Here is a 17,402-nt window from a genome sequence, read left to right as displayed (position 1 = left end):
TTTAAAACATTTAAATAAAGATACCTGTACAAAGGAACAAGCAATGGTTCCACTTCTGAGCTGGTTCAGCAATGTTTCACACACAGCCACATCAGGAACACTCGTCACCCCATCAGTGATTATGATGATGCCTAAAACACACAGGACAAATTCTATCATATCGTGTTGTATATGAGAGGTTGATGCAAAATAGGGATGTAAACAAATAATCAGTTTATAATTAATTTGTAAATAATGGTCTCTATGAAATAACCAGTGACACATGCAAAATCCTCATAAAATTGGGTATAAATGCCTGTGCAGCATTTACATAATAAAAAATAATGATAAACAGGAACGCAACAGTGTGAATGCCTTGTAGGATTCATAAAGTAGTATTATAATTAGGGATGAACCGATTGCAGTTTTCTGGCTGATTCACAGTCTTTAAAAAGCCTGGCCTGCCATTTCGGATTTTGACCAATAGCAATTTTTTTTGTCTGACATTTTGCTAAATATAGCAAGAAAGTCACTGAATTAGCAGCAGTGGGGTGACTATTATTAACTGCAAACATGCAGACATGACCTGGTGGACCGTTCTATCAGTCAAACCTGTTACAGAAGAGCAGAAGAGGACGGTGGTTGATTTTTAGACGTTTGCTGAGGTAGAAAAGATTGGTGGATAAGATCGGCTTCACGTGCAAGTATCAGCCAATCACCAATCTCCCAATGATTAAGAAAATCATCAGCGATAAATCCACTGGCTGATAAATCGGTGCACACCTAGTTATAATGTTATTCATCAGGTAGCTCTTGAGCAGAGTAAACCTCTGTTTGTCACTGAGGATAATCAACAATCTGAAATCAATTTAACAGTTCTGGTAAAATCTCTGGGCACTTCACACTCTAAAAAGTGTTCTTGGATATAATTGATTTTATGGACATATTTACATTAATCTCACTTAATTCATTTGATTTAGTGATGACAACTTACCTTTTTGTGTTCAATTAACTTAAAAGTTACAAATGTAACTAACTTAAATCAACTTAAACATTTTACTTCGATTTAACTTGAAACAATTGAGTTTAATGCCAGTTTCATATCCGATGTCTGACCAACTCAATTTATTGTTTCTCCAACTCAATATATTATGATCATCTAACTCAATTCATTAAGTTTATCCAATTCAATTTACCAAGTTTTTGTAACTTAATTCATTAAGTGTGTTTAACATGACAAATTTAAGCCACTCTTACTCAAATTATTTATTTTTTAAATAAATAATTCAAATCTCTGACTAAATTCTACAGAAAGTCAACTCAAACTTTTTAGCTGTTCCAAAAAACTAAAATATCTAAAATTATATTATAACTTACATCGTTCTTAACATGCAAATTGAATTTAAATAATTTTAAATGTATGTTTCAACGTGGGGGGTTCTCCGGGAGTATGGGGTACCGGGCCCTTTGATACGGGCTGTCAGGTCCCTGTGTGACCGGTGTCAGAGTCTGGTCCGCATTGCCGGCAGTAAGTCGGGCTCGTTTCCGGTGAGAGTTGGACTCCGCCAGGGCTGCCCTTTGTCACCGATTCTGTTCATCACTTTCATGGACAGAATTTCTAGGCGCAGCCAAGGTGTTGAGGGGATCCGATTTGGTGGCCTTAGGATCGCATCTCTGCTTTTTGCAGACGATGTGGTCCTTTTGACTTCATCGGGTCATGATCTGCAGCTCTCGCTGGAGCGGTTCGCAGCCGAGTGTGAAGCGGCCGGGATGAGGATCAGTGCCTCCAAATCCGAGGCCATGGTCTTGAGCCGGAAAAGGGTAGAGTGCCTTCTCCGGGTCAGCGGGGGTGTCCTGCCCCAAGTGGAGGAGTTCAAGTATCTCGGGATCTTGTTCACGAATGGGGGAAGAAGGGAGCGGGAGATTGACAGGTGGATTGGCGCAGCGTCTGCCGTCAAGCGGGCGCTGTACCGGTCCGTCGTGGTGAAGAGAGAGCTGAGCCAAAAAGCGAAGCTCTCGATTTACCGGTCGATCTACGTTCCCACCCTCATCTATGGTCATGAGCTTTGGGTCATGACCGAAAGAACAAGATTGCGGATACAAGCGGCCGAAATGGGTTTTCTCCGTAGGGTGGCTGGGCTCTCCCTTAGAGATAGGGTGAGAAGCTCAGTCATCCGGGAGGGACTCAGAGTAGAGCGGCTGCTCCTTCACATCGAGAGGAGCCAGTTGAGGTGGCTCGGGCATCTGGTCAGGATGCCTCCTGGACGCCTCCCTGGTGAGGTGTTCCGGGCACGTCCCACCGGGAGGAGGCCCTGGGGAAGACCCAGGACACGCTGGAGGGACTATGTCTCTCGGCTGGCCTGGGAACGCCTCGGGATTCCCCTGGAAGAGCTAGAAGAAGTGGCCGGGGAGAGGGAAGTCTGGGCCTCCCTTCTGAAGCTGCTACCCCCGAGACCCGACCTCGGATAAGCGGAAGAAGATGGATGGATGGATGGATGTTTCAACGTTATTTTAGTTTTTCAAACATCTTGTACACTGAAAAAAGAAAAGAGTTGAACCAACTCAATTGAATTGCTTCAATTGGTAACAAGTAATTCAATTAGGTTTATCCAAATTAATTTATTAAGTTGATTTAACTTAATAAATAAGAGGGGGAAGACATTAGCAAAGTCATCAGGCTGGAATTTAACCTGGGACAGCCACCCGAGTTGGATGATCTTAATGAATTGAGCTGGATGGACATAACTTGAGTTGGTTAAACTTAATAAATTAAGTTGTATAAACTTAATTGAATTACTTGTTACCAATTGAAGCAATTAAATAAGTTGGGTTAACTAATTTCTTTTTACTGTACATAGTTATGATGATATTCTATAATTTATTCACAGTGGGTTTTTAAATGTTGAACAGAAGAGATGTTTTGCTCTTTTTAAGAAAACTCATCATCTCAGTAAGAGAAGAATAAATAAAAGATAGGATTTCTGATTCTGCATTCTTAATTCAAACCTACCTGCACTGGAATTTGAGGGCAGGAGCTGAAGGGCGAGGATTCCCTGGCGAACCATGCTGACAAGACCCATATCAGCAGACACCATGGACATTCCCTGCTTCCTATGCGGCTGTACTTCCAAGTTGTTGTTATGGTGATTTAAGCTTTGTCCTGGTTCCACAAACTATCAATAAACAATAATATTACTTGCAATCAAGTCTTACATAATGAAAAATATTTTAACTGTCTAATGCAGTGTTTCTCATTTGTTTTCTGTCATAGCCCCCTAGGAATCATACATTTTTTCACAGCAGACCCGAATAGCTGACCTCAAAGCTGCGTGCTTGGAAATGAAGGATGCGCTGCTTGAGACATTAGAAAGGAACAAAGCAATGAATGACAAACTTGTGAATTTGGAGAGCCGGAGCCGGAGAAACAATCCAAAGATTTTTACGGAGTTCCTGAGGGAAAATAAGGTAGATCGGCTACTGATTTTGTTGTCGATCTGCTAACCAAGTAACTGAAGCTGCCAGATGGAAGTGAACTCCAAGTGAAGTGAGCACACTGAGCTCTGGCACCCAGAGAACCTCCATAATTGTGAATGTTTTGCAATGTAGTATGAAAGAAGTGGTTCTGAGGAAATTATTGCAATTATGCTACTGATGACATAGAAAAACGTAAATATGGCCCGTTAAAGACAGCATTGAAACAGAAAGGTGTCAGATTCCACATCCCATACACCAACATAAGAATCTTCTGGGTCTGGGGCGTGCTGTGGTGGCGCAGGGGGTTAGCACGCCCCACGTTTGGAGGAATTAGTCCTCGACGCGGACGTCGCGGGTTCGACTCCCGGTCCCGACGACCCTTGCCGCATGTCTTCCCCCCTCTCCTCACCTTCCTTCCTGTCTGCCTACTGTCTAAAAAATACGAGCCACTAGCGCCGCAAAAACTCTTCGGAGAAAAAAATTGAAGAAAAAAAAAAAAGAATCTTCTGGGTCTCTTCTGTGACTGTGAATCTTCTATTTGGACCTACAGAACGTCGACGAAGCAGCTTCAGTCATGACCAAGAGAGGCTTCAGCTTTTAGTTTAGTTGCACAACTTTATGGACATGTTCATTCGTGACTGTTTTCACATTTGTTGCGCTGTTCATATTAGTCTTGATGTTTGCAGTTTTCTGGAGCCCAACGCGAAGCTCGACGTAATTCACAGGTAATATATTAACTTGACATTAACAAAGAGACAGCAGGACGGATCATCTGGGAAACGATGGAGTAAAACTAACTGGATGTCAGACAAATTCTGGGGTTTATGTCTGCCCAAAAAGCACAATCACTCAGTGCTTTATCAAAAAGAACTCATTAAATTTGCAAGCGACCATTCTGTATTCAAATTCAATATTTAGCACATTAATTCACAAGCATCAATTTCCAGTACAAACAAATCAGTTGAACAAGAACATCTGAACATCTCGGCGAACTGGAATTCCAATGCATCTTTTCTCCACTGATCAGTGGAGTATATATAAAAATAAAAAAAATGACAAAACATAAAATAAAGGGAAAATCCTTCTCATGCCGTTTTTGTCTACATATTGACAGAGACACATATTAAACAAACACACACAGAACAAACGTATATTTACATTAATTTTACGTGCTACAATATCAGTTCCAAATATGATATCAAAGGGTTCCACCTTTTCTTAAATAAATCAATGGATAGGTTTAGTTTAGCTGTTATTTTCTCCATTGTATAAACACTGACTACTCTCTCTCTCTCCATTGATGTATAGTGGAAGGTAAAGGTTTATACCAACATACCGTAATCATTTTCACAGGTACCGTTTTTCTTTACTTAATAAATTACTCGGGAGCACTCCCAGAACAAAGACAAAGGGGTTCCATTCAATATAAATGTGCAAAATATTTGAAAGCCGCCAGGACTTTAAACGATTGTTGAAACAACTTTTTATTTCAAAGAAAGAGCCAGGCATGTTGAGCTGGTCACATCACAGATCACTCTCATTAAAATGACTTTTTACTCAATTTAAAGACTTTCTTCTGTATTGCGTCTTTATTCTGCCAATAGTATAACTATTCTGCTAATATGACTTGGTTCTCGTAATATTATTAAAAAATAATAAATAAATCTCTTAGCCTGACCATAAAACTCTGTTATACTTGTTTTACTGACCAGTGCCTCCGTTTTTCTTTTCATTGTCAAACTTCTCCGTCTCTCCTCTATGATATATTTCAAAACATCCTTGCTTGTATCCTCAGCTCTGTTTACAACAGTGATGTGTAGGCTATTTCTACTGGCCACCTAGTGACCGCAGGCTCGTTTATCAGGTAAGCATGAATAAAGACAATTATAAAATCCTGCTTCTCGAGGTCCCCCTGACACCTCACCACGCCCACAGGGGGACAAGCCCCACTATTTAAGAAGTACTGATCTAATGCATGTTGAGATTGAGATTTTGAAAGTTAACACTTATTTGCTTCAATTCAATTCAAAACCACATTATTAATCCCATAGGGAAATTAAATGTTGTTGAAACAATGAAGAGGATGAGATGTAAGAACATCCTCCTCTTCAATCTCATGAAGAGGGTGCTTTGGGTTCTTTGCAATTTTCTTCATTTTATGAAGAATCCTTCTTTGCACCATCAATCCTTTTTAAGTCCCTGATTCTGGTGCTGCAAGGTGATGGCAGGAGAGAGATTGTTCTCTCCATAATAGATGTGTAGAATATAGGCAGTATCTTGCTGCAAACAATGAAGGACCAAAGCTTCCTCAAGAAGTAAATCCTGCTCTATCCAGTCATGTCATAGCGTTACTGTTGCAACTCCAATTTAGTCTGTTATCCAGGTGAACTCTGAAGTATTTAGGTTGCTCAAACCCTCTCCCATGATGGAAATAGTGATTGATTTAACCCTGTTTTTTTTTTAAAATCTATAATCATTTTATTTGTCATGTTTATATTCAAGACAGGATTATTAGTTCCACTCCATGTCACCAACTTGTCAACCAGCTCTGTTTCTTGACCATCACTGATACACCTGACTTGGTGAACATGTTGGATTATCACAGTATGCAATGATGGGATGTCAAACTTTTATAACATCAATAAAACTACGTGCAACACAGCTTATAAGGCATACCTGTTGTTGCTGCTGATGCAGGACTTCTGCTGTGTTGCTCTCCAGAGATCTGAGCTGTTGATAGATCTGATGTAGGAACTCATTCAGGTTTGCTTTATCAAGTTGGCATCCCTGTACCAAAACCTGCAAGGGAAATCAACACTCAGCAAAGAATTGCTCCATCAGTTGTAAAAAGCTACAAATTAGAATGGTATGCAGAGTCTGCCCTAACACCAATACTGGGTACAAAAAATACAAAACTGAACATTACATGTTGAATTTCACTGCAGTTCCATTCAAGCCAACTAAGACAATAGATAGATTTTAGAATATGGTTACCTATATATTCACTCCCACACTTTCACTTACTTTCACGCACACAAATACAAACACACCATCTCTCTCATGTCATTAGAAAAAAAACTTGCTTTAGTTAAGTGGATGAAATACAGGATAACATATAACCTGGTGAGAAGAGAGACCAATTATTGATGAATAAACCAAAATGGTGATGAAGATCTTGGGCTTGAAAAGCTGATCTGTTCCAGGAACTTTAAATGGTTGAGCCAGTCCAGCCAGGCACTTAGACAATGCATGAAACACTTCATCAAAGATCATCTCTCCTGTGCTGTCATCCTGCAGAGTACAAACCAGGACAAATCAAATAATACATTATCCACCCCACAAGTCTCGATATTGAGTTGGGGCAGTATGCAATATGAAATGCTTAAAATGTTTTTTATTCTATATACTTTTAGAACCTTTCTATGCAACAAAAGTCTAAACAGAGAATAACCTTATGATGTACAGAGGCATCACTGAATAATAAAAATAATAATAAAAAATTGGATTTCGGGACACTCAAGGTCACTGTACAGTAAAACACCAAGACACAACAAAAACAACAATTGGAAAAGGTGAATTAAATTTAATTTAAATGTTAATGTACACATTGTTAAAGCAATGTATAGCACCATGGCTGTTCAAGGTGCGATACATATATTCATATATTAAGGGATCTTAAAATAGGTTTTTCCAACCAATATAGAACATATTTATTTTTTACCGTATTCCTTAACGTTTCTTTTATAGGACAATGGATGGAAATTTGCATCTTGCTAAATTTGGTGTATTTACGACATTATTGTATGTTCATTAATATGCACCGTCCAATTTAAATAAAATTAATTATATTCAATATTAAAGTATTTAAAGCAATATCGAATTGAATCGTGAAGTTCTCAAGAAAAACAAACAATACCCAGCTCTAGTACAGTCATTCCAACCTTAGAAAAGATCAATCTTGACATTTGACATATACAACATTTATAGATGTGTGTCTGTTAACTTCTGATTGCAACTCTTACCACAATCCCTGTGGAAGGGCTGAGGTCCAGCTCAATGATGAAGCGATACCTGCGGGCCAGAAAGGTTGCCCGGGTGGATGGCATCAAAACACAGGGGGCTGTAGTTGGGATGGAATCTGGCTGCCATCCCTTTGGGTGGACAGCAGCCAAGTCCAACTCATTTTCAAAGTTTTGCTGTTAAACAAAAATCCATCAAACATCAATGAGATACCATCCGCAATATTATGAGAATAATGAGAGACATTTGTTAAAATCAGTCTTGGTGCAAGTGAATCACAAGAGATTTGATCATAAATGGGACAAAAAATTCACAACAATGAGGAAATGGCACAGCAAAGATAGAACCTCAGTGAGCAGTCTCACCTAGGAAATGTAATGTACCAACAAAAGTTTTATGACATTCAATACAGTCAACTTTCATGAGTCAACCTTGGTGAACAAGAGCGACATTTATATCTAGTCCTCCAATCGCATTGCGCAGAGCATCCAAGCATGCCAATTAATAACCACTCTCAGGCAGTGGTCATACCTACTTTAAAGTGAGACCTACATGATAAAACCAATTACATGGTTTAAAAAGATGAACTACTGTGCTTTCATTCTGTGTACACAAAGGCTTTCAATAATAAATATTTTTCACAGAAGATTAAAAATCTCATGGCATTGGAGAGTGTTGTAGTTTTCCTCTGTAGTAATTTGGTCAATATCAGCATCATCTTATTGCATATTGAGAGTAAATCAAAACATAAAGAAGGTTGATGTTTATGTCAACGGAGGAAGCAGAGGAAGTTGTGAGCAATTTCAGCAAAGATTTGAGCGATTTATCTGAAGTTTTGGAGGACGTAGCTAGATGAAGTGATGAAGAAGAGGGATCTGGTTCCAATGAAGGACTGCAACAATATCTATTTGTTCAGAAAGCAACAATGAATCCCACATTTCCTGGGAGGAAGTGTCCAACTGTGAAGGGTTGGAGCTGGACATAAGTCACCTCCAAATAGTGATAAACAGATCAATGCATATGATGGTTATTCATCTTTTATTCTGGTTTAATTCAAATAATCCAGTTACTTTAATGTAACTGGTTTAAGTTATGCATGTGTTCCAAAATATGAATGTTCTGTGAATGGTGTTCAGTAACCGGCATTTTCTATTTCTCCTATTTCCAGGTTTTGAGTAAAATTTTTCTACTTCTGATAACGGAATAGTATCTCTATAATCTTATGCAGTATAGAGGGATTATCAGTTGACATTACGCTGCATCACCTCCCAGTGTACTGTACATGTTGCCTACAGGAAGAAAACAACAATGTGCTACTCCAACTATTTAAACTATTTACAATTAGGCTAATAAAAATATTTACAACTTGCAGCCAGCACAGATCAACTCTTTTCGCCCAGCGCAACTGCCACAGCTTTGCGATGTCAGACTTGATGCAAAAACAGCAAGTCTATAGCAGGTAACCATAGTAACTAGTGATAGTTAAGGCAAGATGTTCAACTGGTACTAATAGGCCCAAAGTATGCCAGGAAAATATCCCCCACACCATTGTACCACCAGCAGCAGCCTGAACTGTTGATACAAGGCAGGATGGATCCATGCTTTCATCTTGTTGACACCAAATTCTGACTCTACCATCCAAATGTCGCAGCAGAAATTGAGACTCATCAGACCAGACAACGTTTTTCCAATTTTCTATTGTCCAATTTTGGTGAGCCTGTGTGAATTGTAGCCTCAGTTTCTTGTTCTTAGCTGAACGGAGTGGCACCTGGTGTGGTCTTCTGCTGCTGTAGCCCATCTGCCTCAAGGTTTGGCATGTTGTGTGTTCAGAGAAGCTCTTCTGCATACCTCAGTTGTGGTTATTTGAGTTACTTTTGCCGTTCTATCAGCTCAAATCAGTCTGGCCATTCTCTGACCTCTAGCATCAACAAGGCATTTGGCCCACAGAACTGCCGCTCACTGGATATTTTCTCTTTTTCGGCCCATTCTCTATAAACCCTAGAAATGTTTGTGCGTAAAATTCCCAGTAGATCAGCAGTTTCTGACATACTCAGACCAGCCTGTCTGGCACCAACAACCATGTCATGTTCAAAGTCACTTAAATCAGCTTTTGTCTCCATTCTGATGCTCGGTTTGGACTGCATCAGATCGTCTTGGCTATGTCTACATGCCTAAATGCATGGAGTTGCTGCCATGTAATTGGCTGATTCGACAGTTGGACAGGTGTACCTAATAAAGTGGTCAGGGACTGTAGATTCAATTATTTTTTAAGACAGACATTTGTCATTTACACTGTAAATTTTTACTACAATTACCTTTTTTTGTCCAGTTCTATATATTTTGAAAAATATGACTTGTTAAAAAAGATCCGCAGTGCTGCAAGATAACCTCTTTATGCATCTTGAGGATTCACTTTTTTGCATTGAAAAGTCATATTGCCTGTCCTTACTAATCTTCTAACCTTCATGCTCTTTGTTCTTTCTGTTATGGACAGTCCAGAAAATAGGACAGGAGTTAGGGCACACAATTTTACGTGGTGCAGTGTACCTTGAAATGGTGTACAGAAATGCTGTCAGTGTACTTCGGTATATGCAGGAAGATAAGCAGGTTCTGTCTGAGGTAGTGAGCCAGTGTGGGCAGCCAGGGAAGGCAATACGTTGGAAGATTGAAGGTCATAATTCCAGTGGGAGGAGATCCTGTTGGCTGGATAAACTAACCAGACAACATTTGGAAATATTTAATTCATTATTCGATTATGTGTGAATTTTGCGACTAACCTGACGTCTCAATCCACAAATGTCTTTTTATTTTTTTTAACAGGGCATGATCATCAGTGTAACCTCGATAATCATGATCGGGTACTAGCTCACTTCAAATCAGTTCTGCGTTGTGTGAATAAGGGCCAGGAGACAAGATGGCTCCTGGCCCTTCCATATTCTGATCAGGAATCCATATTCTGATTCCTGATCAGTCCATATTCTGATTCCTGATCAGAATATGGACTGATCAGGAATCAGGCTCATCACAGCAGGTACAGCAGCCCGCGCCCATATCTCATGAACTGGCCAACAGCAGTATTTAATACATTAATATTAGACAGAAATACGAAGAAATAAAACAATGTGTACCTGTACGGAACAGAATATGGACTGATCAGGAATCAGGTACATCACAGCGAGTACAGCACCTTACGAGGAATAGCATTTCATGTTAGCATCAAGCTAACATAACATTTTACCAGAGCGTTAAACTCAGTGAACCTACCTCGCGCCCATCTCTCATGAACTGGCAACGAGCTGTCGGTGTTCACTATATTTAACACTGCTAACCACCAGGAGGGGGTGCTGTTTCACCCATTACACATGAACCCAAACTTGGAAGTAATGACAAGTGGAATTCTATACAACATTAACAATGTTACACTCCCTCCTGCTGAATTCCACTTGCCCCATTACAACAAGCAAAACAAAACAACAATAGAAAAAGCAAGAAAGATAAAGAAAAAAAAGTATAGTAACACCACAGGTATAAACGCACAAAATGGAGTAAGACCACTATTCAAATGCACAGGAAACCAATACACAACCACCATTTCCAAAGTCGCTTGTGAGGTACAATCGCATCAAATTCACAGTTACAAATCCAGTCATTTAGACTATTCCATGAGGGTCAGCATGAGAAAAGGTTGGTCAGACCCCACCTGTCATGATTTCAGCCCTTCAGCTCTACCTTGACTGTGCTGATTACTCATTGCCCTCACCTACTCTGTGCTGCTCCCTATTTAAACAGCTGCTCGTCACCAGCTCAGTGCGAGATCGTCTGTTGCCACTGTCACAGCTTTCAAGCCTTTTCTCATGTTCCAAAGAGTTTTCTGATCTTGCCTGTTTTTTGACCACAGATCTTTGCCTAATCCTTCTGCTGTTGGAAGTCCTGTTGCTGAACCCTGCCTGTTTCTGACCCTGCCTCCTGCCTTCTGGTTACTGGATTTTCATTGCCTGAGACCCTCCCGTGCATGACCCCTGACTGTTTCACCACTCAGCCTCTGGTTGGTGGATTTTGTTCCTGTCATCTGTTTGTCCCCCTGAGCTCCCCTCCCCCCACCCCGAACCTCCCATTGTCCACTCACCCAACCCTCCCCCGGCTGGACTCCTGACCCCCCATCCTCCCCATCCCTGACCCACCAGTGTGACCACACCCTTCTACATCATTATTTTTGTAATAAAACCTTTGGTGAACCGTCCTCTTGTTTTGGCTGCGTTTTGGGTTCTGGCTGATTTTGCTGTTAACGTTACACCACCTACATACATGGGGGAAAAAATGCCCATTTACATATTTTGTTAATATGCAACTGCAAACTCACCTCCCAAATAGCAAAACAAACATGAAATATCAAAATTGTTACAAAACTTCAAGGTCAAAATTGAAACAAATAAAACTATAGTTTTATAATTAATAACTCATCAAATTAATGCTGTTCTTTGGTGCATCATTTCAATATGTCTAGTCACTGGTCTCAACAATCGCCCCGCTCTAGTAGATCTACGGGAAGTCGCACCATCAACTACTGTCACTGTAGCAGTACTAGTAGCAGGTACATCAGTGAGAGTGTCAGTAACAGGAGCTGGAAAGGTCTCTGGGCAAGCCATTAGGACTGCAGAGCAACCAGAGTCTGCTGTACTGCTGTCCATCAAAGCAGCTCCATCAGAGGGTTGTAACTGATCAAGGACTGGGTGGGCTAGAGGCAACACCCTGCCCTCTGATAGGGCATTAGTAGGTTCTGTGGCTCCCTTCAGCACAGTGCCCTCCACCTGCTCAGCATCATCTGCATCTGTCTCATTGCCTGCTCCCAAAGGTAGGTCAGATACCCACACTCTCGTTCTAAACTCTGCTGAGTTGGAAATAACATCACTGATTGCTGATCTCTCAACACTGAGGTAAAGTGAACTTGATGTTGGAGACAGAACATCCTCCTCCTGGTCATCCTGAGGTAAAGGCAGAAAGTTTATTGACATTATCAGATTGCGGTGGACCACTTTTACTTGACCTGTAGTGGGATTCTGGATCCTGAAGGTGTGGCTCTCATCATCCTTTCCAACCACCACATACATCGTGTTGTCCCAGCGGTCAGCAAGCTTCCTTTTTCCACGTTCTCCTTTGTTGGCCAGCAGCACTCTGTCATTCACTTCCACCGGTACACCATGTACTCTCTGGTTGTATAGCTCAGTGTGACGCTGGAGATGTTGCTGTTGACTGGGCCTCAGTCATAGCTTCTCTCATGTCCTTTTGCAGGGACTCAACATAGCGATCATAGTCCACCACCTCCGGATCACTGAGCACTGAACCAAAGATGACGTCCACCGGAAGATGTGGCACCCTCCTAAACATGAGCAGGATCGGTGTATATCCTGTCGTCTCATGCACTGTACAAGGCTCGGCGTATGTCAAGAGATTTCAGGGCCTCAGGCCAACTATGTTTAGCTCTTGGTGGTAGTGCTCGAATCATGTTGCCTAGAGTCCAGTTCATTCTATCACACGAGCAATGGCTCATGTGAGAGAATGAACTAATGAACTGGACTTATCACTTATCACTTAATGCCCCATAGGGTGATAAGGCGTAGTGTGGGACTTTTGCATGCCTGCCACATTCAGTAACTCTGCAATAAGCGAACTCTCAAAACTGGCCCCTTGATCGAAATGTAGTCGCTTGGGAAACCCATAGATGCAGAAGTAGTTTTTCCACAGCTGGTGTGTGACTGCTTTAGCTGACTGATTGGGTCACAAGAAAGCGTGCGCCATCTTTGTGAAGTGGTCAGTAGCCACTAGCACATCCAGTGAACTGTTTGAAGAATCCTCAGCAGTCCAGAACAGTCTGCGAGAACTGTGGCAGGAGAAGAGCATGTGGGCACACCACAGGACCACTTTCACTGCATCCCTGGAGTACAGCAGCAACCTCCAGTGATGATACTGCTCCCATCTTAACAACCGCCACACCCTGAGATATCTGTAGGTCACACTCAAATACTTCAGGTGGGTTGGCTGACCAGCGAAACACCTCCTGGATCCCATTAGCACCAACCACTGCAGCCTCTGCCAGCAGCTCGTCATAAGGCACTCTTGTCAAACAGTGAGACGTACTAGACTGTACGAAGGGCTCTCTGCTATGGGCGTCAGCCACCACATTCTTTGATCCAGGGATGTACTTGATGTCGAACTGGAATGGCGCCAACCAAGCGATCCACCTCTGCTCACACGCATCCAGCCGAGCCTTGGACAGGATGTAGGTTAGCGGATTACTGTCCGTCCACATGGTGAATTGGTGACCTCTCAATCAGTGATGGAATTTGTCACACACCGGCCATTTTAAGGTGAAGAATTCCAGTCGGTGCGCGGGATATTTAGATTGGGCACAACTTAGCGATTTACTGGCAAAAGCAATCGGTCTGGCTGTTGAACCACCAGCAGGCACTTGTGACAGGACTGCACCAAGTCCGTCGGTAGTAGCATCCACAGACAGGAGAAAGGGCTCACTGAAGTTTGGGTGGGCTAGCACCACATGATCTAGCAAAGCCTGCTTCAGTTGACGGAAAGCCTGCTGACAATCTGTAGTCCAATCCTCAGCACGGAGCTGTTTGCTTGTTTCTTCCACCTCCACGTAGACCTTTAGAGCATGAGATCAGCTGAAACAATGGTTTGGCAGTAGCAGAACACCCCTCAATAAACTGTTGGTAGTAGACTACGATGCCAAGGAAGGAGCGGATCTTCCTCTGTGAGGGAATATTCGTGCCAACCTCCATAAGGTCTGACTCAGTAATGGTGGTGATAGCAGTCACTTTATTTGGATCAGACTGGATCCCATCTATGCTGATGAAATGACCGAGGAACTTCACTGACCTCCTCAGAAAGTGACATTTCTTTGGGGCGAGCTTGAGGTTATGGTTCTGGAGTCTCTGAAAGACCATGTGCAGACGCTCAAGCGCTAGGTCTTCTGTTAGAGCAAACACCAGGACATCATCCAGATAGCACAACAAGCTCATGAAGTTCTGGTCACCGAAGATGTCTAGCATCATTCTTATGAATGTCGCTGGACTATTACAGAGTCGCTGAGGCATCCGATTATACTCATACAATCCAAACGGCGATGAAAAGGCAGTGTACTTTCGGTCAGCCTCATGCACTTCCACATTGTAATAACCGGAAGTCAAATCCATGGTTGAGAAAAAGGCATTGCCCCCCAAGGCTGCTAGCATCAACTGGATGAGGGAGTGGGTGTGCATCCTTGACAGTGCGTGCATTGAGCCATCGGAAATCATTACAGATCCGTAAGTCACCAGACTTCTTCCACACGATTACTAAGGGAGATGCAAACTCACTGCTAGACTTTCATATGATTTCACGCTCCTCCATCTCATCCAGTGCCTCTCTCAATTTTTCATACTGGGTTGGTGGTATGCCCCTACATGGTAATCTGAATGGTTTCTCATCCATGACTCTGATGCAATGTAGAAAATCAGTGGCTTTACCACAATCCATTTTGTCCCTTGAGAAGATCAACTGGTATTGAACAATGAGCTCAGCCAGTTTAGCCTTATATTCAGGGGCAACGTCACATGACTCAATGTCTACACCCGACAGTCCCAGTCCTCTTAGCATTGCCTGAGGGGTATCAACTGTGCAAGGTGAGGATGATCTGGCGAGGTGGGGTACTCTGAGACAAGGCTGTGTCTTGCACTGCTATTTAACGGCACTTGTATTTGTTGATGAATGCCGAGTCGGGAACCAGCAAACATCTCCACTGAACAACAAGTACACACATCAGCCAACTTAGCATTACGTCTCAAAGTAACTGACCTGTCTGATGGATTAATAACCTTTAATGGGAGCCACCCATCTCCTCTTGGAATTAACACCGACCTCCCCACTAAGACTGTTCTCGGTTTAGATCTTGCTGTTGTTGGCTCCACCACAACAGTACATCCAGCCAACAGATCATTCACCTGTGGCAACTTGCCCCAAATCAGATGCTCTGTTATAGGTTCAAGAGTAACAGCTCGCTTGATTTTGACAGTTACAACTGCATCATAGACGTCTTCATCGGCAGCTTCCACCCTTGCCAACAAGCCTAGCATTTTCTGTTCTGCATCACTACTGTCACAGAGTGCTGTGGGGCCCTGGTCCTGGAGATCTTGCCTCAGCTAAAACCTGTTAATAATGTATCTCAACAGGTTACTGCCAACAATCAGTTCTTCATTCTGGTTCTCAACAATCAATGTCGGAACAATCACTTTGCAGTCATAAAGACCCATCTCCAGGTCGCACATGCCAGAAGGTAAGGTCCTGGACCCCCCACACCCAAGCAACACAGTGGCTGTCGGCTCAAGGGTGGGGCTCCTTAAAACATCCCTATGTAACAGCTGCGGTATTACTTTAGAGCTCAGTGTGCACGCCATCGACCCACTATCCAGAAAGGCTCTGACCGTAACCACTCCTCCCAGTGTCACATCTTCATAAAACAAGTTGTCATGCTGTTTGAGTCTCTGAATGTTTTGGAATATTGGTGTATATCCCATATCTCTCACTACATATGCACTTTGACATATAGACTCCATGTCATCTTCAACATTTGGAACAGGGGGGTCACCTTTAGGCCCAACACTTTCCCCCACCACATGCGGGCCAGTCAGTTTTCCTGAGACTGCACCACCTGCTTATCGCTCCTAGGCTTCCTCACCACAGACCCTGGACACTCCGCTCGGTTGTGGTCAGGTGCAAAACAGCTAAAGCACAGATTGTTGGACCTGCAGTGGTACTGAGTAGTGTGTCCACCATTGCTGCTCACAGGACAAGGTACGGCAGGCTTTACTTTCATTGGCTGGTCCCTCTGGGTGTGTACCTTGAACCTACTTTGAAACTTGTGCTGTTGTGGCTGCTGCTCCAGAACACGTTCGAGCAGAGAGATGACCCGGTCCAGGCAGTCCGGCGAGCTCTCAGCTGACTTCCCAATAGGTGGTGCAACAACAGCAGCTGGAGGTACTTCAGTACTGAGTGTCGCACTTTGCACAGAGGAGGTGACTTCCTGGTGTTGGGAAGACAGGAAACTTGACATTCTGTGTTTGGTTAATCGCTTGCAATTTCTGCAAGCGATTAACAAGCTTCTCAGGAATGTCAGGATTTTATGTCTTTTGTTCTCTAAACGTTTAAGACTTTTGCTTACATTTTTATTTTGAAAGCAGGACTTCATGTCTTTCTTCTCAGTGCTTGTAGTGCTTGTACTCAAAATTTCCGCTCACGCTCACACTTAGGTTTCGTTCACACTACAGCCTGAAATGACTCAATTCCGATTTTGTCAGATTGGATTTTTTTGCTGTGGTGGTTCACACTTCCAAATATATAAGCAACCTGTATGTGTTCTAAAATGTGAACAGGCAAACAACCTGAAAGTGTCCTGCAGAAGAGGGCACAATAATGTCACACATAGAGAGTGTTCTCAGTGTTCTGCCAACTGCCATAAAAAGAAGTAGTGCTCAGTGTTTGCAGAAGTAAACATGGATGCTAACAGTGGAGCATAGCTTACACATTTGAAGTTGTTGTCTGACGGGAGCAGCATATTAACAACTTAATCCTCATTATAGTCCGTCATATTTGTTGTTTTTCCTCCCGCTTCCACTTAGCAAGAATAGTGACATTTGTCGAGTATCAGTTACATTCAGGTCGGATGAATGCAACCTGTACGTTAGGTCACATTTGAATCTGATACGAATCGGATATCCAAGTGGCCTGGGTCGCATTCGAATAGAATACAACCTGTGTTGTTCAGACTGTCGTGAAAAGATAGCTGAGTTAACTCAGTGAAACTTGGAAATGTAGGTATTAATTTCGTGCTATTATCCACAACAAAGGGAAAAACCGAAACCACTTTCTCACTCTGTATC

The 17,402-nt window shown here is 42.4% G+C and overlaps 1 protein-coding gene across 7 annotated transcripts in view; it reads right to left on the bottom strand.

Moving 5' to 3' along the window:
* The window catches only part of szt2 (SZT2 subunit of KICSTOR complex), a 155,436-nt gene that overhangs the window by 130,067 nt on the left and 7,967 nt on the right, over positions 1-17,402 (bottom strand). For all 7 annotated transcript variants that reach the window (XM_032572998.1, XM_032572990.1, XM_032572996.1 and 4 more), the window contains exons 3-7: positions 7,476-7,649; positions 6,574-6,744; positions 6,130-6,252; positions 2,990-3,152; positions 25-131 (exon numbers count right to left, since the gene is read on the bottom strand). In XM_032572998.1, the coding sequence (XP_032428889.1) occupies positions 25-131; positions 2,990-3,152; positions 6,130-6,252; positions 6,574-6,744; positions 7,476-7,649 (738 nt within the window). The remainder of the gene's footprint in view (positions 1-24; positions 132-2,989; positions 3,153-6,129; positions 6,253-6,573; positions 6,745-7,475; positions 7,650-17,402) is intronic.

This window comes from Xiphophorus hellerii, chromosome 9 (genome assembly GCF_003331165.1).
Source record: "Xiphophorus hellerii strain 12219 chromosome 9, Xiphophorus_hellerii-4.1, whole genome shotgun sequence".
Classification (NCBI taxonomy): Eukaryota; Metazoa; Chordata; class Actinopteri; order Cyprinodontiformes; family Poeciliidae; genus Xiphophorus; species Xiphophorus hellerii.
This window is presented reverse-complemented; position numbering and strand designations above follow the sequence as displayed.